The following is a 20,656-nucleotide window of genomic DNA, read 5'->3' as shown; positions in this document are numbered from 1 at the left end:
AAAAGTTAAGCTTCGGGACGAATGCATGTTGCGTGTCTCTCTAAGCCACCGCACAAACGCACGTCTGGGCGCCTGCTGGGTCCACTCTGAGCATCGCGCCTGGGAGTGCGCCGGGGAGGGCCCCACCGGCGCGTCCCGGGAAGGCGGCAGGGCGGTCCGGCTTCCTCCCTCCTCCCTGTCCTCCCCGCCCTCCCTCTGCTCCTCGGCAGTTCACAGGCAGAAATTACCATATGAATGTGGCTCCTTCCCGCAGCCGCTGGTTGGGGAGACCTGGGAGGGGACAGGCTCCCACCCTCAGGGGCTGGGGGCGCCTCCAGGTCCTGTGCTGACTGAGGCGAAGCTCCTTCAGAGTCACAGGTCGATCGGTTGGAGGACGCCGGACATTCTTGGTCCACAGTAGGTCTCCACCGCGTGCGGAGGGTGTAGGGGGTGGGATGGGGGGGTCTGCTGGGTCCCAGGAAGTGGGGGAGGCCCTGGGGACTGGCGAGCCCCTTCCTTTAACTTTCATCTCAACTTGTAGGAGAACGTGTTGTTACTATACCTCTTGTTATTTTGGTCTGATTTCAAAAGTGTCAGCTAATTATGGCAGGAAATGTAGAGTCTAAGGAAGGATGTGAAGGCGAGGATCGGATACGATAAAGCAAGTCTGAGCGCTCTGTAAACTGTAAAGTGCTGTGCTCAGGCCAGCCCGGATGGCGGTCAGCTCTCCTCTGATGGCCCGGCCCGGCCTCTTGTGTTCCTGGCCAAGCTCCTGAGGACTGAGTGCTCTAGGGGCCTTCTGCCGAGGCCCTGCTCGTGTTGCGATTAATCCCTCGCCAGCTGACCCAATCGCTCTTAAGTTTAGGCTGATGCTGTGTTACCTTTAACTGCTGGACAGCAAATTAATGGATGCCTAGTGCCTGGTGGCCCGGCCCCTGCACGTAAGGGACCCACTCCTCGCCGTGGCACTGACCAGGTCAGCTGCAGTGTGGAGAGCGGTGTGGCTGAGGTTTCAGGGGTCAGACAGAGCCCCAGGTGGGCCCAGGTGTTCAGACCTGAGGGCCCCCCCTCCCCACGCCTGCCCCTCCAGCACCCCTGCCTGCTCTGCCCAAGCTTCAGGGAGAGGAGGCCTCACGTGCCCTGAGGCCCCAGGTGGCACTAGCGATAAAGAGCCCACCTACTAAGGCAGGAGATATAAGAGACACGGGTTTGATCCCTGGGTCAGGAAGATCCCCTGGGGGAGGGCATGGCAACTCACTCCAGTATTCTTGCCTGGTGAGTCCCATGGACAGAGGAGCCTGGTGGGCCCCAGTCCATAGGGTGGCAAAGAGTCGGACACGACTGAAGCAGCTTAGGGCGCACGCACCAGGAAGCGGGTAGGGATTAGGGGCCGCCCAGTCTCCTCTCCTCTGTGGGCACCTCCATGCCCCCACTGACGGTTTCCTGAACAGAATTTCCTGAATGGGCAGGAGCAGTCCCAGGAAGTGTATCTATCCATCCTTCCGCTGAGATGCTTTGTGGTTCCAGAAGGGAGATGGAAACCGGAAATCGTTCACATCTCATTCACATGCTGGCACATGGGGAGGGAAGCCCGGGAAGCCCGTGGGAAAGGATGCAGGCCAGCACCGAGGGAGCCTTGCGGAGGGGCCTCCTGCACCGACCCGGGAGCAGCGGCCCCGCGATGCTCTGGGAAGAGAGGAGGGCTGCAGGCAGCGAGCTGGCCTTTCATTCACTCATTTGACATCTTACATACTGGGCTGTGGGATTGTGAACAGAGGAGATAGACTTTGCAATTGCAGGCTGTGTGCAGGGGCACTTGGGAGGAGAACCACGGGACACTGGGAGTCCCCCGGAGCAGAGCCGAGGGAGGACCTCTCTGGGGAGCCTTGTTTGAGGAGAGGAAAGGAGCCAGGGAGATGGTGCGCGTGTCAAAACTGGAGAGCCGGGCATGGGCTTCTATTTTATTAACACATGCTCTGTGCATTGGCCGTGCCAGGCTCCAGTCTGTGCTTTGTAAATATCTCGTTTGGTCCTCACAGAACTCTCACAAGGCAGGTATTATCTCTATTACCCATCAGAAACCTGAGGCATTGAGAGATTAAGTTACTTGCTCAGGGTCACACAGGGAGTCTGGGATGGAACAGGGTCCTAGCTGCAGGATTCTGGGGCTCGGGGATCTTGTGTTATCCCAGGTGCAGGGGGACCCAGTCAAGCTTTCAAGCCAGGGGAGTGATGCGATGAATATGTTTTAAACAGGCCTTCCTGGTGCCTTGAGAAGGATGGACCCTGCGGTGGGGTGGGGGTTGGGGGACTTAATGGGGATGGCTTGGCCTGTGGGAGCCATGGAGGTGGTGGGAGGCCAGGAGACTGCCTTCAGATGTGTTGGATTCAGATTGATAGGATTTGGGGTGGATGACTGGATGTGGGCCAATGGAAGGAGGGACCAAGGCTGGCCACTGGGTTTCCAGCTGTAGTAACTGGACTGGTGGAGATGCTGTTACTCATGGGGGCGGGTGGCACGGATGGGTCCAGAGCTCAGTTGGCGGCATGTTCAGTGGGAGGCATCCAGGCTTCACTAGGGCAGGGGCTGAGGATACCCAGCTCTGGGCAGGGGCCCTGGCACAGTGGGCCATCTCTGCTGAGTCATGATTGGCACTGTGTATGAATCTGGACAGAGGTTGGCATCTGATGCTCGGAGGATGGGCAGAATCATTGGGGAGAGTGTCCAGTTGGGACCAGACTGGTTCTATAGGCGGAGGAGGAGCCAGCGAGGCAATGGAGAACCGAGAGACAGAGGAGGAGCCGCAGAAGAGAAGTTGGGGTGAGGGTGACCTCTTCAAAGGGCCGGCGGCCCCGTCTGGTCAGAGCCCCCATCCAGTGGTGCACCCAAGCTTCGTATCATGCACAGTGTGACCGTGCAGGAGGCTCAGGAAGCGGGACTCTGCCTAGTGTCCAACCCCAACGGGGCTCGGGGGTGTCTGTGCACCCTGCCCGTGGCCAGCATCTCCCGTGGGCAGTGTTTCAAGGGTGTTGCACGTGTGTCCTGGGGGAGTGAGGCATGCTGTCCACACACACTGCTTTTTTCTGGGGTGAGCCTGTGGTTGATGGGTACGTGTATATACCTGCGCTCACCATCCCCATCTCACTTCAGGGAGCATTTGACCTGTGGCTCATGGTGTGGCCCAAGATGTCACAGACCTGCCCTGGCGTATCCGCTCTGCCCAGGGGCTCCCTTGGGAGAGCAGAGGCTAGGCACTGCGTGGGGTGGGGATCAGGGGGTCCTTTCCAGCAGGCAGGGCTCCAGGCAGCCCCGTGGGCAGGTGGGCACAGTCTAAGCAGGCTCTCTGCTGAGTGGACACGGAGCAAGCCGTGTGAGGGGCCGTGTGGGTTCCCAGGCTCTGCGCGCACTGCTTCCTGACCCCCTGACCTCCCGAGCAGGAAGAAGCTGGAGGTGGGGAGGGGGGACATGATGCCAGCTGCCTCGACTCACATCAGCCCGGAGCTGGAGCTGCCAGCGGACGGTGACATGGTTCAAGGAGGTCCAGAGCTGCTGACCCTCCCGCCTTCCCCACAACCTTCCAGGCCCCTGCAACTAGTGGTACGAGGGGGCCCTCCCTCCTTACGGGGTCATTGGTCAGGCTTCCGCTCCTGGCCTAGGAACGTGGGCCTCCCTGCTTGGCCCCCTCCCTGGCCGTGCCTTCAGCCCCCGCCACTCTGAAGGGACCAGGGTGGGTAGGGGATCCTTTGGGGGGTGTGGGGGGGAGGCCTCATTAGGCAGCATCTCGGAGCCTGAGCAGATGATCTGATGAGAGAATTGCTTGGTATCTTTGGGGCGGGGGAGCTCTTTTCCTACTTAGCTCCTGGCAGGGGCTGCTTTCTTGCACCCCAGAGGACCCTGTCTAGTTTTTGCTATTTTACATGATCTCATCAGTTGCCGGAGGGGGCGCCCCCAGCCTCCCCAGCACGGAGCTCTGGTGTGCGTCTGCTGACAGTCCTGCTGATAGGAGAGGGGGGCCGGGGGACTCCACCCCGTGACAGATAGCCACTTTCCACCCATCTGTAGGGGAAGGTCTTCTCTTTCTCTCTTTAACTTTGCAAGCACTTGCCAAGAACTAACGGAATCTCTCTGTGGCTGACCGCTTGGACGCGGTGGGCGGGCTGGATTCCGGGTTTGCCTTGGGGCAGGGTCTATCCTGCTGGAAGGTTCCCTGGGGTGGGAGGCGGCTCGGGGGCACATTCCCTGAGCCTTCGAGGCGAGTGTGGGCGGCGGAACACGGAATGAAAGATAAATCCCTTGACACAGGAAGTCGGAGGCCTCATCCCTGGCCTCCTCCGCCTCGCGGATTCGGCGGCACTCAGTTCTGCAGGCCGCGTTTTAGGAAAGCGCCTAGGACGCCGTGCAGGTTGGAGCCTGCTCTGACCAAAGATTGATGTCTCAATAGGCTGCTGAACCCGGGTGAGGAACTCTGCTGGAGGAGGGGGGCGGGAGGCGGGCTGGAAATGAAAGAACAGAGGGGGCCTCTTCCAGAAGGGGGTGGGGGGGTGCGGGCTGAGCGTTGGATGCCGTCCAAATCTGGCTCCACCGACCGACGCCAATTGAAACCGTGTTGGCAGAAGTGAAGAGGTTCTTGAGATTCTTTCCTGGACAAAAGGGAAGACGTTTGCTTTAAAGGGTTTGGCAAGAGACAAGGGCGGGCAGTAAAAGCAGGGAATCACCCCCCGCCGGACTTTGGGGCGCCCTGGGCCCCTGAATGAATAGAGTCGGGTAGGAGCAGGGGCTGTTCCTACCCTGTCCCCTCCCAGGTCTTGCAAAGGGCGCGGGATCGTGGGAAGTCTTTCCACCCAATCTGTCCCTGCACAGAAACCCTAAAGCTGTGACTTTGTTTTGAGTCTCCTCTTGGGAAAGATCCAGTGGGGAGAGAGATGCAACTCCTGGCGTTTGCAAACTCCCGTCTTTCTTCGGAGGGGCCTTTGCCTTTGTGCTGATCTCTAAGCCGGCTTTCAGGCCAGAGGGCAGGCTCTCAGATTTCTGGCCTCCTGGTTCCTCATCAGGCTTAGGGGAGACGCTTCCTGCCCTGTACAAAGTGTGAAGTGTAATTCGATTTGGAACTACTTATTGAATTAGATGAGCCGTGTACGCTTTAAAAATGCATGCCTTGATTCCCCGCCTGCACAAATTTGCAAAATTCAGTCATTTGTATTCAGTGTTTCCATCTTTAGAAGGGAACAGGAAGTTCCCCTGTGACATTTATGGGGAGTTTGTAGTGGCTGGGGTAGGTTCACGGGGACACAAGGAAAAGCGGAATCTGGTAAATGGGAAAAGATTCTGTTTCAGAGCCCCACAGGGAGTGACAGCCCTTGTCTCCCTGCCCATCCCTCACAGCTTTCTCCTTGGGCTCAGGGATGGAGACCAGCTGTTCATAACCTCTGCCCTTTTCTTCTTTTCCTGCCTTTGATCATCAAAAAAAATTTTTTTTTAATTAATTTATTTCTTCTGGGCTTCCCCGGTAGCTCAGCTGGTAAAGAATCCGCCTGCAATGCAGAAGACCCCGGTTCGACCCCTGGGTTGGGGAAGATTCCCTGGAGAAGGGATAGGCTACCCACTCCAGTGTTCTTGCCTGGAGAATCCCCATGGATAGAGAGAGGAGCCTGGCAGGCTGCAGCCCATGGGGTCACAAACAGTTTTGGTTGCTGCACTTGGGCTTTCTTTAGTGTGGCGAGCAGGGGCTATTCTCTAGTTGCAGTGGGTGCAAGGGCTTCTCATTGCAGTGGTTTCTCTTGTTGTGGAGCACAGGCTCAGTAGCTGCAGGCGTGCAGGCTTAGTTACTCTGTGGCACATGGAATCTTCCTGGACCGGGGATCAAACTCGCGTCCCCTGCATTGGCAGGCGAATTCTTATCCACTGTACCACCAGGGAAGTCCCCCCCACCCTGATTTTTTTTTTACTGTTCTTTTTCATCTTTTTTTTTTCCTTCATATTTTGGCTATGCCTCGTAGCTTTTGGGATCTAGTTCCCCAACCAGGGATCAAACCTGGGGTCCCTGCGGTGGAAGCTCTTGAGTCCTAACCGCTGGACCACCGTGGGATTCCCTGATCATTTTTAAAAAACTCTTCCCACCCTTTCCTGACCATGGAACCCACAATATCTTTGTATGTTGAGAAGTTCAATTCAGAAATAAAGTGATTAAATTCCAAGTTCTCGTTAGACCAAGTTAGTTTCATCAAGAAAGCTACGGGGTTCTTTGATGAACCCCACAAATTGTCCAGATTTATTCGCAATTTGTTGCCTCTCCTCATGTGTACTTATTTTAGGGAGAGACTCCTTATCTTTTACCAGCTTCTAAAAGAGGTTTGTGATAGGCAACACGAAAATCCTGTGCCAGGTTGGGTTCCTTGCTTGTAAGGGATTACTGTGAATCTGCCTGGAAGTTTTGGCTGATGAACATTTGAATAAATGAACTTCTTGTTCCTATTTGGCACCATAGTTTTCATCCAGACTGACCTCAAGCCTATATAGTGTCTTCTTTTTGTTACTACGTAATAAGTACTCAATAAATGTTGGTTGAATGTATCATTATTATGGTCTTGGTCCACTGGGACCCCAGGATCTTTTTCTACTGTTAATTGTTTTTAATCATGTTTTGTAATTGAAGTATAAGTGACGGACAACATTATGTGTTGTAAGTGTATAATATAGTGATTCACACTTTTTAAAGATTATACTCTATTTATAGTTATTATAAAATATTGGCTATATTACCTATATTGTACAATATATTCTTCTGGCTTACTTTATACATAGAAGTTTGTACCTCTTAATCCCCCACCCCTTTATTGCCCCTGCACGCTTCCCTCTACCCACTGGTAGCTACTAGTTTATTCCCTATATCTGTGACTCTGCTTCTTTTTTGTTATATTCACTAGTTTGCTGTATTTTTTAGATTCCAGGTATTAGTGATCCCATGCAGTGTGTGTCTTTCTCTGTGTGACTTATTTCGCTCAGCATACTGCCCTCCGAGTCCACCCATGTTTGCCGCAAATGGCAAAATTTCTTTTTTTTTTTTTAAATGGTTGGGTAATATTCTTGTGTGTGTGTGGGTACCACGTCTTCTTTATCCATTCATCTGTTGACGGATACTTAGGTTGCTTCCACAGCTCAACAATTGCAAATAATGCTGCTGTGAACATTAAGGCATATGTATCTTTTCAAGTTAGTGTTTTTGGTTTTCTTCAGATACATATCCAGAAGTAGAGTTGCTGGGTCATAAGATAGTTCTATTTTTAATTTTTCAAGAAACCTCCATACCATTTTCTACACTAGCTACACCAGTTTACGTTCCCATGAACAGTGTGTAAGGATTCCCTTTTCTGCACACCCTTGCCACAGCATTTGTGGTATTCCTTTTGATGATAGCCATTCTGACACGTGTGAGGTGCTATAGCCTTGTGATTTTGATTTGCATTTCCCTGATAATTAGCTGAGCATCTTTTCCTCTGCCTGTTGGCCATCTGCATCTCCTCTTTGGAAAAATTTCTGTTCAGTTCCTCTACCCATTTTGTAATCAGGTTGTTGAACGGTATGAGCTGTTTCTGTATGCTGGATATGAATCCCTTATACAGCATTTGATGTTCAGTTGCTCAGTCATGTCTGATTCTTTGCAACCCCATGGACTGCAGCATGCTAGGTTTCCCTGTCCTTGTATGTCGTATCATTTGCAAATATTTTCTCCTGCTCAATGCATTATCTTTTCATTTTATTGATGATTTCCTTTACTGTGAAAAAGTTTCTAAGTTTAATTAGGTCTCATTTATTTACCTTTGCTTTATTTCCTTTACTTTAGGAGACAAATCCAAAAACTATTGCTGTGATTTATATCAGAGAGTGTTCTGCCCATGTTTTCCTCTAGGAGTCTTACGGTTTCTGGTCTTTTAGGCCTTTAATCTGTTTTGAGTGATTTTTGTATATGGCATAAGAAAATGTTCTAATTTCATTATTTTATATGTAGCTGTCCAGTGTTCCCAGCACCACTTATTGAACAGACTGTCTTTACCCTGTTGTATAGGCATGCCTTCTTTGTCATAGATTAATTGACCATAAGTGCAAGGATTTGTATCTGGGCTTTATAATCTGTTCCATTCATCTATGTGTCTGTTTTTACGCCAGCACCGTACTGTTTTGATGCCTGTAGCTTTGCATCAATAATACTGTTTAAAGTCAGAGAATGTGATTCTTCCAGCTCGTTGGCATCTTCCATTTCTTTGGCATCTTTTCTAGGACAGTTACATCTCCAAGGTGCACATGTGTGCGTAGTGAACGCAGGAGGCTATGACTGTAAGAAGCACCTGGACAAGGGTGGGATAGGGGAAGGACAGCTTCATTAAGGGTGGGGGGGGGCGCATTTCCTGCAGGAAGAGTATGTGGGGGACAGGTCCCTATGACCCCCAACATCAAGCTTCTGCATGGATCTGCCTGGTGACACTGGCTCCTGTTGGGTGGTCTCGTGGGTGTCCGTAGATGGGTCACCTTGCTTTCTGCTCAGCCACTGTGGGTGGTGATTAAGCAAGGCCTGTGGGGATGATTGTGCCAGTGTCCCTGGAGAGGATCGGCGGGTGGGGGGATAAGGGTCATTGAGTCGGCTTTACCCTGAGAGCTTGGTCCTGGGCTGTGTCCCTGGCTGTGATATGGGTGCCCCTCTGGCTGGGAGCAATGTCGAGCAGCGGAGGCTGGTGCTCGGAGAGGGTGGAATCTTCAGGGATGTTTTTGGGCTGCAGGAAGGGCGGCAGGACAGACAAGGAGGGGCGGCGGCGAAGAGTGACCCTTAGGTGTTGCAGGCCTGCTGGGCCCCCACTCGCGATTGCCCAGGACTGCAATGCAGTATAAACCCTCCGCGGGCTCCTCTCTGGTGGCTGCATTCCAGCCAGATGTGCGTCCCACTGTCCCGGTCCCAGCCAGCCACAGGCCGCCATACACAGACCCCAGGGTAGGGGTGAGGAATTTGTCCCTTGGAGCAGACGCCTGAAGCTTGTGCTGGCTCAGGGCTGTGACCTAGAGCCCCCTGTAAGGCATGTGGATGGAAGAGGCTGGAACCCCTTCCTCGCCTGATTTAAGAGCAACCCCCTCCCCATCAGTTCCTGAGAAAAGGCGGATCTACGCGCCCCTGTGGTGAAGGGGGCGGGCAGGGGCTCGCCCACTAGGGTTGCAGGCCTGGGCTCAAATTGGAGGCCTGTGGAGAGACACTGCCAAGGTTTCCTCCCGCTGGTCTGAACGTCCTTGCTGGGAGATGACAGGGCTGCTTGTGCAGCTGGACAGCCTGGGGGCTGGGGTAGGGGGCACAGGAACCTTAGGCCTGAGTAGGGGCGTCCTGGCCTCAGCTGTCCACAAGCTGTACAGCTGGCTGGTGGGTACTCCTGGGCACAGTGGGTTCTTTTCAATCCATCTCTACCAGCAGTGACTTTTCTGTCTTTGTTTAACAGCTCATTGAGATAGAATCCCCACCCTGTACAATTCACCCATTTAGCGTGTGCATCAGTGGGGCTTATTCTCAATGTTGTATCTAGTTTCAGAAAATGTTGTTGTTCAGTCGCTAAGTCGTGTCTGCTCTGACCCCACGGACTGCAGCATACCAGGCTCCTCTGTCCTCCACTCTCTCCCAGAATTTGCTCACAGTCATGCCCATTGAGTCAGTGATGCTGTCTAACCATCTCATCCTCTGCCACCCCCTTCTCCTTTTGCCGTAAATCTTTCCCAGCATCAGAGTCTTATTTATCCCCCAAAAGGAAGTCCCATAGGCGTGATGGCCCAGCCCCTGGCTGCCCCCATCTGCTCTCTGTCTCAATGGATTTGCCTCTTCTGGGCATTTCATTTAAATGGACTCGTACCATATGTGGCCTTTCACGTCCGGCTTCTTCACTGAGCATAGTGTTTTCAAGGTTCATCTGTTATAGCGTGTCGGGACATTAGTGCTTTAAAAATTTTTTTTAAATTGCAGTATGGTTGATTAACAATGTTGTGTTAGTTTCTGCTGTTCAAAAAGGTGAATCAGCCATATGGATACATATATCCCCTCCCTCTTGAGCCTCCCTCCCCTGCCCCCATCCCACCCCTCTAGGTCATCACAGAGCTCTGAGCTGAGCTCCCTGTGTTTTATAGCAGCTTCCCACTAGCTCTTTTCCTCATGGTGGTATGTACATGTCAACGCTAGTTGTTGTTGTTGTTGTTTTTTTTTTTTTTTGGAGTACTGTTGATTTACGGGTCCTCCCCAGTGGCTCTGCGATAAAGAATCCAGTGGCAATGAAGGACACCCAGGTTGGATTCCCAGGTCAGGAAGATTCCCCTGGAGAAGGGCGTGGCAACCCACTCCAGTACTCTTGCCTGGAGAATCCCATGGACAGAGTAACCTGGTGGGCTATAGTCCGTAGGTTCGCAAAGAGTCAGACATGACTGAAAGCGACTTAGCATGCATACACACGCGATTGATTTACAATGTCGGGTTAGTTTCTGCTGTACAACAAAATGATTCCATTCCACATATATATATACACACACGTATTCTTTACATTCATACGTTATTTTTCAGATTATTTTCCATTTTAGTTTATTACAATATATTGGATATATTTTCTTGTGCGATACAGTAAGACCTTGTTATCTGTTTTATTTAAAGTAATTTTTATCTGTCAATCCCAAACTCCTAATTTACTTCCCCCTCTTCTTTCTCTGGTATTAAGTTTGTTTTCTTTGTCTGTGAGTCTGTTTCTGTTTTGTAAATAAGGTCAATGTATTATTTTTTAGATTCCACGTATAAGTGATATCCTATGATATTTGTCCTCCTCTGCTGACTTACTTTACTGAGTTTGATCATCTCTAGGTCCATCCATGTGGGTGCACATGGTGCTATTTCATTCGTCTTTTATGACTGGGTAATAGTCCACCATATGCATATACCACGTCTTCGTATCCATTTGTCTAGGACATGAGTGCTTGCAACGGCTCGTGGTCCGTGCTGTAGAATTACCGCGCTGTCTGTCCCCTTGTCCATGGGTGGACGGCCTTTTAACGGCTTGTGGTCCACTGTGTAGAATTACCGCCTTATCTTCGGCTTTTCATCCATGGGTGGACGACCTTCCAGATGTTTCGTGAGTCGCTGCTTTGTGCCACCCCCTGGCCTAGGAGTTGGGGGTGCCGCTGATTGAGCTACAACCTTGGGTTTGAAGATCTTGCAAAGTCAGATCAGGGAGTGAGGAGCCGGGTGTAGAGACTTGCAGAGGGCCACGTGGAGCCAGAGTGAGAATCCGAAGCCCTGGTTCCCAGCCGCAAAGTCTGCAGGGGGCACTGTCCCTCGCTTTGACTGTAGGGTGACCATGTTACCTATTTGTCCAAACCGTGGGCTTTCTGAGCACCAACTGGGTGCTCAATTCTCTTAATATTGATAATTAGGCTGTACTAGGAAACTTGAAAGCAAGGACTGTAACAGCCACGTGTCCACCGGTGTTCATAGCAGCGTTATTCATCATAATCAAAAGGTGGAAACCTCATAAGTGTCCATTGATGGATGAATGGATAAACAATGAAATATTATTCAGACATAAAAAGGACTGAAAGGTGACACGTGCTAGAGCAGGGGGGAGCCTCGAGGACACGATGCTTGTGAAAGAAGCCCGACACGAAAGGACAAATACTTACGAATGTTCCCACTTACACGAGGTTCCTAGTGGAGCCAGATTCACAGAGACAGGACAGAGCCTACAGGGCGAGGGGAAGGGGAGTTAGTGTTTAATGGGCTCAGAGCTTCCGATCAGGATGATAAAAGCGTTTGGAGGTAGGTGGTGGTGATGGTTACATGCCATCGTAAATGTAATTAATGACACTAACATGAACACTTAACATGGTCAAAGGGGTCAGTTTTGTAACTCGCATCTGTTTTACCGCAGTAAAGAAAATGATCAGGCTGGAGGGAGGGTGTAAACCAGCGTGTAAGGTCACCCCTGCCCAGTTGGTCACTTGGGCTGTCTTTGCCAAGAGGAGGGTGGCACTGTGGTGGGCAGGGATGTCACCCTGGGCCTGAGAGAGAGTGGCTGACCCAGTGGAGCCAAAGCGAGGCTGTCCCAGGTGTCAAACCCCCCCCGCGGCCCGACACACACCCCCCAGCAAACCTGGCATCCCTCAGAGTGTGGCTCCGGGAAGGAGAGGCTATGGCAATCGGTGCCGCCCCCTCCATCCCCTTTTCCAAGGATTCCCAAGTAGGAGCAGTGGAGAGTAGCACCTGGTGGTGTGGTGTGACCTTGGATAAGTTACTTAACTTCTCTGAACATGAGTTTCCCGCTTTCAAAGAGGGCAGCTCCCTCTTTCTCTGTTTGCGTGCAGAGACTGTAGTGAAAGTCATCTTGGATGTAAATGTGAAACTTCTTGTTTTTCTGTTAAGAACTTCCTTTTTCCTATTAATAGCCTTTGATAAAGTTTGGGTATGAAACAAAAAGCGAGCTAACAGGGAAGAGAGTGAGCCGTGGGCAGAAGTCACTGGAGGAGGTGGTTTGGACAGAGGTCTTGGGGGTGGGGATGAGTCAGGAGAAGGCAGGTCTGGAGGTGGGTCTGACTGTTGTTGTGGAGGGTCTGTGGGCAGCTCGGGGCAGCAGAGCCCCTCCTCCCTGTCCCCCGCCTTGAGGGTCTCCCCCAAGACCCCATTCACTCAGTATTGCTTGAGTGTCCCCTCCCTGTAGGGCTCTGGAGGCTCACTGGAGATCCACACACGTCACTGCCATCCTCACTGGAGCTTGTGGCCTGTTGGGGGGACACGTATGTTAATCAGCTATCATGAGAGTGAATGTGAAGTTACAGGCCTAAATTCATTGATGGTCTCCGGTTTGCCAGACTGCTTCCGGTGCATTTCATTAAAAAAAAATCACACCCCGTTTGTAAAATTAGGAAGTTAGACAAGAGTTCTGTGCTCTCCAGGATAGCTGCCACTGCCGTGTGTCATTCTTTTTTTTTTTTTTTTTAATTAAAAAAATTTTTTTAAAATTTCTTGTCCATGCTTTGTGGCATGTGGGATCTTCGTTCCCTGACCAGGGATCAGACACTCACTCCCTGCATTTGAAGGGCAGAGTCTTAACTACTGGGCTGCCAGGGAAGTCCCCATGCCATGTATCATTCTTTAAACTGAAATGAATTAAAATTAAATACAAAACTGAGTTCCTCCGTTAGACTAGCTGCATTTTAAGTGATCGGATGTCATGTTCGTGAAAACAGTTGGTGGTTCTGAACAAAATTAAAACTATGACTACCATTTGACTCAGCATTCCCACTGGGTCAAAAATGTTTCAGAAAGCTTTGAAATCCGGGTCTTGAGAAACAGAAGCAACCCAAGTGTCCATTGATGAATGAATTAAAAATGTACTCCATCCACACACCGGAGTATCACTCAGCCTTCAGAAGGAAGGACATCCTGACACCTGCTAGAGCGTGGGCTGACCCTGAGGGCCTTCTTGGTGAAACAAGCCTGTCACGAAAGGATGAATACTGTGTGACTCTGTTGACCTGGGGTGCACAGTAGCTAAAATCATGGAGACAGAAAACAGAATGGGGAGTCGGGGGGTTCATCCTTAATGGGGATGGTTTCAGTTTTGCAAGATGAGTTAGGAGCTTGGGTGCAGAATAACGTGAATGTACTTGACACTCCCAAGCCGCATGCTTAAAATTGGTTACGATGGTACATTTTGCGTTCTGTAAATTTCACCACAATTTCTAAGAAGTGGCACACGTGGCTACCTCACTGGACAGTGCTGGAGTCGCCCATCTCCACCGTCCTGTCTAGCTGGCTAGAGTCCTCGAGGCTGCAAGAATCACAGAAACCCCGAGTTTCACAGAGACCATCTCTGGGCCGGTTGACTGCTGGGGGCCTCTACACTCCCCCATGGGGTCCTGAAGGCAGACCCAAAGCCTCCTATCAGGGTGGGCATAGCGGGAGGGTCCCATATCTGCCGGCCATCCAGGCAGACAGAGTGGGGGTTGCCCACCATGGAGCCTCCCAGAGGAGGGGCCTCGGGGGGGATGGGCCCTCACCTGTGCAGAAGGCCAGGCCCTTCTCTCAGCGGGAATGATGACGCTTGTCCTGTTTCTCTGATTATTTCTCTAACAGGGCCCTGGTGGGCAGGGGGGTTTGCTTTGGTTTCTGCAGGGGATGTTGGCTGGCTGGAGCCTCTCTCTGCTGCTCTTGGAGCTGTGGAGAGGAGTCTCCCCACCCCCCACCCTGTGCTGTTCTGGAGGGAGTGAGGGATGGAGGAAGATATGGGGGTGGGGCAGGGGGCTGGCCCGGTCCAGGGCAGAATGGCTCCCAGACCCGCAGACAGATGGAAGCAATTTTTGGTCACGTGGGGCAGGGCTGAACTGCTGTCCCGAAAGACAGGGCCCCATGTCTGTCTCCAGGAAGCAGCCCCAGAGCCACACGTTCGGGCCAGATGCAGCTCTGGTCTTTGTTTGTTTAACGATGCCGGAGCCTAGGGCAGAGTGTTTCTGAGCAGAGGCAATTCATTCCGGGCTGCGCAGGGAGGAGGCCCCCCAATGGCGGTCGAATAGGGGGGATCCCTGCCTCCTGGGCCGTTTGCCTTTCCCTGGCCCGGGGATGGGGTGAGGTGGGACGTGGAACCAAAACCTCCAGCATCAGCCTGTTGTTAGGAGAAATGTGTGGACCCCCAGGCATCCCCTGGCCTTGTTATGGTGTTACGTTACATGTTTAACGCCCCTGTTCTCTGAAGCAGGAATGTCTCTGCCTGTTCCGGGCAAAGGATAGGGGGACGTTAGTGACTGACTTGGGGATAAACCAGCGACACCCCAGTCTCTGGGATTTGTAAGCTAACAGGGCCAGTCATCTTTCCTCTCTTACTGGCCTGGGCATGCAGGGAGGAGAGGGTGCTGGCTCCCATCTCAGCTCCCTCGGAGGCTCCTGAAGACGGAGGTGGCTCCAGAGGTGCAACCTGGTGGGTGGGGTGGAGTCCGGTTATTTCCTCAGGAAACCAAAACGCAGTTTATCTGAAAGCTCGGCAGTGACCTTCCTGGCAGGGGCAGGAGGGGATGGGTAGGAGGCCGTGTTTGGGAAGGCTGCTTGCCCACCTTGGCAGTGGGGTATGCCCCCTGGAGAGGTTGGCACCTAGGGGGGCCGCTGTTGCTCTGGAAACCACCAGCACTCTCTCCCTGAGGGCTGTGAGAGGGGCTCATGGGCAGAGGGGGAGTGTTTGGACTTGCTGGGTGGTCACTTCCCATGAGCTCAGGGTGTCCCGGGAGAAGAGACTGTGATCCTTCCTGGGAGGCAAGATGAAGCTGAAAATCCTTCTTAGTGGACAGAGGGTGGGAAGAGCTTGGACCCGCGGGGCAACGGAGGGGCTGGGGAGGGCCGTCAGGGAAGGGTGTGGTCTGGATGTGCACATCGTGGTGGGGGGGACTCACCCGGATGCAGCTGACCAGCCCTGCAGGCCAGGTGCCCCTCGGGTCCCCACTGGGAGCTTTCTGGGCATCTCCCCCGCCCCCCCCCAGGCCTCCAGCTGGGTCACGTGGACTCTTAGGGCAGCCCAGGAGGAGAGGAGGAAGGCTCTGACCCGTAGACCGAAGCAGCCTGAGTTATTTTGAGCAGCTCAGTCCCATCTGCCTGTCTGCAGACCTGAAAACAAAACTGCCTCCCAGGCTGTGGGCGCGGGGCCCCGCAGGTGCTGGGCGGCCAGAGAGAAGACACTTGAATCTAGTCCAGGTGGGAGGCAGGGGGCAGTACCCGCAGGTGCTGCCCATGGGCCCTCTCCTTCCTGCCATCACCCAGGGACCAGTGGGACCACTGTGCCCGGAGGAGCTAGCTCTGCGTCCCTGCCCTCCTTCTACACTCCGGCCGGCCCGGGGCCACCGGCAGGTGCTTGGGACTGGCTGGTTCCCTCCGTCCTCCATTCAGAGGGTCGTCCTCTCCTTTGTCCTGGCTCAGGACTTAAGTTGTGGGGTGAGGCTTTGTGGGCCAGGCAGACGGCGGCAGGACAGCTTGGGCCAAGGGGTCTGGCTCTGAGGCGTTCCTCCGGGTCTCTTGGGCAACTGAGCCTCATTTTCCCCCACCTGCGTGTCCTTCCTCCCCCACCATCGCCCCCTAAAGCGCCCACTCCTCTTCCTGCAGCCACCGAGGCAGCTCCCAGCAGCGCTGGCGACATGGCTGACACCCCCAGAGATGCCGCGCTCAAGCAGCCGCCTGCGCCACGGAACGAGAAGGCCTCCGTGGACTTCGGCTACGTGGGGATCGACTCCATCCTGGAGCAGATGCGCAGGAAGGCCATGAAGCAGGGCTTCGAGTTCAACATCATGGTGGTGGGTAAGTCCCCCGCTCTCATCCAGCCGGTGAGCCACCCAGAGCCACGCAAGGAAGCCCCCCTGCCCCTCTCCGGCCGGCCACAAAGGCTCTTGTAAAACGGGGTGACAGGCCTGGCCTGCAGGACAGACGAGCGTGTGGACTCTCTTCTACCGAGGTGATCCTCAGCGGTGGGGAGCCTGGCCCCCAGGGCTTTGGACTGGAACCCTGCAGTGTGGGTGGTCTAGCGGTGAGGGATACAGACCCTCCGCTGGGGGGCTTTGTAGGGCTTTTCCATCAATCTTGACGTGGATCCTGGTATGTCCCGCAGCTAAGGGTGGATCGCACTGGAGGGGCCAGCCCCCACTTTCCCTCCCCAACGCTGTCTGAATCTCACCTCCTCCCGGGAGCCCCAGGACCTTGCATGGGGCAGTTTGACCACCCTGTGGTCAAAAGGCAAGGGGTCCATGTCCTGCTCTGCCACAAAGTACAGTGAGAGCTTGGCCACTGCCCAGGCACCCAGCCCTTCCTGCCTCCTGACTGCCCCCTGACCCAGAGCCCCACCAAGGAGAGCTGGGGGATGATGCCCAGGCCTCGCCACCTGCCAGGCGCTTGAGCTGCCGTCTCTGGAGCACCCTGCCGACCAGCCCCATTCTCTCCCCAGGGCAGAGCGGCTTGGGAAAGTCCACCTTGATCAACACCCTCTTCAAATCCAAGATCAGCCGGAAGTCAGTGCAGCCCACCTCGGAGGAGCGCATCCCGAAGACGATTGAGATCAAGTCCATCACACACGGTGAGAGCTGGGCAGGGCTGGGGGCAGGGCACCGAGTCAGGTCCCTCGGGGCAGCACCTCTGGGCCTGTTGAGACTCGGAGTGGGGTGGGAGGAGGGCGAGAGGTCAGGGATGCTCTCCAGGATCCCTGCAGGCCCTGGTCAGAGCCCTCTGGAGACAGCTGAGTTTTCCACCAAAACACACGGGCAGGGGGCTTCACTGCTGTACACTGGCATCTCCCTGGCATCATCCTGGGGGTGCTGCCGGAGGGCCTCTTTGGGGCAGGGTGGGTCGGGCAGCCTGGCTGGTAGGGGGCGGTTATGTGCACAGGTCCTGAGTCTTCCCCTCTGAACTTGGCGGGGGCTGTGATTGTGTACAGATATTGAAGAGAAGGGCGTCCGCATGAAGCTGACAGTCATCGACACGCCGGGCTTCGGGGACCACATCAACAATGAGAACTGGTGAGGGGACCCCTGCCCCGGGCGGAAGAGCCCTCGCGAGGCTGCTGGGAATCTCGCCCCTCCCCCATCCCCAGGGGTCACAGGTCAGCCTGGGAGGCTGTTTCAGGTCTCTGTTGCACTCAGGATTTCAGGTGGTACCCACCCCACCCCCACCCCCCGCTTCCCGGTGTTGGGCGGAGACTTGGGGGATTGGGGACCTGCAGGTGAGGATGGGGGCTCAGGGGGCTGCTTCCCCAGCTGGGGCTGTGGGGGTTCCACGCTCGCTGACTGGGTCCCTCCGTGCAGCTGGCAGCCCATCATGAAGTTCATCAACGACCAGTACGAGAAGTACCTGCAAGAGGAGGTCAACATCAACCGGAAGAAGCGCATCCCGGACACCCGCGTCCACTGCTGCCTGTACTTCATCCCCGCCACCGGCCACTCGTATGTGCCCCCGGCGCGCAGCCTGAGTGCCCCCGATCCCCCTCTGGCCCCTACCCTGCATCCCACCCACCTGTCACCATCCAGTTTGCCTGGAAGGGCGGAGGACCGGCTGGGCCCGGGGTGGTCCGGAGCCTGGGCTGTGCCTTCTCAGGGCAGGCGTTCTGGCGGGCCTGGCAGGTGGGCAGAGACTCTCCAGCTGTGTTTCTTTAGCACTTACCTGCCCCTCCGTGCGGGTCGCTGGTCCATAAGGGGAGTGCTGACGATGCGATAACAGACCCTGGCAGGGACCCCCGCACACACCGAGGAGGGCTTAGAGCACAGAGAACAGCGGGCTTGGCCCCGGGCAGGGCTGGATAAGGGCTGTTAGTCGAGGCCGCCTTGGAGAGAGCTGCTTTCTCCTGCCATTGCCACCTGCAGCTACAGATGTACGTACAAGCCAGTGAGGCTGGCGTGGGGTGGGTGCCCTGGAGCGGAGGTCGGGGAGCTCCTCGCCTCCTTTGAGCAGGGGTGGTGTCCCTCATGAGGGCAGATGCGCTCTTCGATTGTTTAGAATGTTAATTGTGCATGTGAGTAGGGCCAGTGTTATTGATTTTTTCTTTAAACGTGTGTGTGTGTGTGTGTGTGTATGCGTGCTGTCGCTTCAGTCATGTCCGACTCTTTGAGATCCCAAGGACGGTAGCCAGCCAGGCTCCTCTGTCCATGGCATTTCCCAGGCAAGAATACTGGAGTGGTTTGCCATGCCCTCCTCCAGGGGATCTTCCCGACCCAGGGATTAAAGCTGCGTCTCCTGCATTGCAGGCGGATTCTTTACCCATTGAGCCACCTGGGAAAGCCCCTTTTTAAAACACACCTGTATTTTACATTTATATATTTATTTTTGGTTCTGCTGGGTCTTTGTTGCTGCTCGGGCTTTCTCTAGTTGCAGCAGGTGGGGGCTACTCTTGTGGTGTGCGCCTTCCCATTGCAGTGGCTTCTCCTGGTGGAACGCAGGCCCCAGGGCATGAGGGCTTCGGTAGCTGCAGCAGGCAGGCTCAGTAGTGGGAGCACATGGGCTTAGTTGCTCCGCGGCATGTGGAATCCTCATGGACCAGGGATTGAACCTGCATCCCCTGCATTGGCAGGTGGATTCTCATCCACTGCGCCACCAGGGAAGCCCCAGATGGGCCCTGTATGGCCTCACAGACCCCTTGTCCTTGGCTCCCTGTGGCTCCATCTGCACCTGACACCCGTAGGTGTCTTCCCACCGCCTGGTGGACACCCTTGGGCTCGTCCTGAATCAGGACGTGGGAAGGAAGGGAGCCCAGCACCCAGTGGATGCAGGAGTGGGTGGGGAGGGGGCAGCGAGGGTAGACAGAGGGGGACTGCTGGGGCCCGGGGTCCGGCTGGTCACCACGGCCTGAGGCTCTGGCTCTGACTATTCTACACTCGGTTCTGCTAGCAGCAGGAAGCCCAGGGTTGGGGCCCAGCCTCGCAGGCACCGGTTACAGGAAGGAAGCTGGCAGGAGCCGTGGGCCTCACCTGGGGGCCTTTGTGGGAAACCAAGCGAGTCCCTGAGCCACCCTTGGCGAGGGTCTGCGCAGGGGCGGGGGGCTCAGCCGCGAGTCCCACAGCAGCTGGTCCAGGCTATGCTCCACCAAGGCGCTGCTGGAAGCAGGGGGCTGAGGCTGGGCTCTGCTGCTGCTGTGGTGATCCAGCGGGGTGCCACGCCATCGCGCCCCAGACCCCGGCCCGGGGGATCGAGCGGCTCCTCCCCATCATCATTCAGACCTCCTCCTGGGGCCCGCCTCACCCTCACACTGAGTTGTGACCAACTGCGGGAACAACAGGGACAGCTCTGGTCCTGGTGGGAAGGCGGTGCCAGCCATTCAGGAGCCCCGCTGCCCTGCCCCACAGCTGCTGAGAGCTGTCTTGGGTTGGGGTGGGGGGTGTGAGGAGGGCCTGAGGGGTAGCATTTCCCCGCATCAGACCTTGGACACCTGGAGCCAGTGGGCAAGGGGCTGGGGACGCCCCAGACAGCAGCCCCCAGCTCATCCTGGGAAATGGGGCTGAGTGAGCACCCATCTGCCCCCGGACGGTGATGCCCCACAATCTGATGGCCCTCTGAGCTGGTGGCAGCCCTTCTCCCAGTGGACACACTGGGGGCTTTGGGAGCTCATCCCCAGGCTGCTCAGAGCTGGTCTGGCCCCCCACCCCTTCCTCCCCCGGGTCAGAGTGGCTCAAGATTCTTTTCCTTTTTCTGTCCCTCGCCAGTGCCTTGGCTGGCTCTCAGCCCACAGCCTTGACCTTGGCATACACCCACCTGGGAGCTGCAGGCACCCTGGGGGCCTCGCCCCAGCTCCCTCCAGGCAGGAGTGGGCCCCCTTTCCGCGTTTCTGTCCCCGTTCCATGCGCCTCCCCCCACACCCTCATCCGTGTCCCTCTGCTCCAGCCTCAGGCCCCTGGACATCGAGTTCATGAAGCGCCTGAGCAAAGTGGTCAACATTGTCCCAGTCATCGCCAAGGCCGACACGCTGACCCTGGAGGAGAGGGTCTACTTCAAACAACGGGTAGGACTCTGCCTCTGCCCGCCATCCCCCTTGGTGGGAGCAAGGCCATCAGACAAAATCCCCAGTTTTTATTAGATGGGAGAAACAGTTTCCATCAGGGGACAGATGGTCACTTCCTTCCCAGTCACTGCCCCACTTGGACTGCTCTCCGAACAGAAGGGTGAAC

General features: G+C 55.0%; 1 protein-coding gene across 7 annotated transcripts in view; it reads left to right on the top strand.

The window, feature by feature from the left end:
- Positions 1 to 20,656, top strand: part of SEPT9 (septin 9) — a 180,701-nt gene that overhangs the window by 151,732 nt on the left and 8,313 nt on the right. For 5 of the 7 annotated variants that reach the window (XM_018063712.1, XM_018063713.1, XM_018063714.1 and 2 more), the window contains 5 exons: positions 16,122 to 16,313; positions 16,954 to 17,082; positions 17,440 to 17,521; positions 17,807 to 17,944; positions 20,373 to 20,490. In XM_018063712.1, coding sequence (XP_017919201.1) covers positions 16,122 to 16,313; positions 16,954 to 17,082; positions 17,440 to 17,521; positions 17,807 to 17,944; positions 20,373 to 20,490 — 659 coding nt within the window. Of the gene's footprint in view, positions 1 to 230; positions 397 to 4,415; positions 4,436 to 16,121; positions 16,314 to 16,953; positions 17,083 to 17,439; positions 17,522 to 17,806; positions 17,945 to 20,372; positions 20,491 to 20,656 lie in introns of those variants that run through there. The other 2 variants (XM_018063715.1, XM_018063717.1) reach the window with 2 other exon arrangements.

The sequence above is a fragment of the Capra hircus genome, chromosome 19 (genome assembly GCF_001704415.2).
Source record: "Capra hircus breed San Clemente chromosome 19, ASM170441v1, whole genome shotgun sequence".
Taxonomy (NCBI): Eukaryota; Metazoa; Chordata; class Mammalia; order Artiodactyla; family Bovidae; genus Capra; species Capra hircus.
Note: the sequence above shows the minus strand (reverse complement) of the source record. Positions and strands in the feature narration are given on the sequence as shown.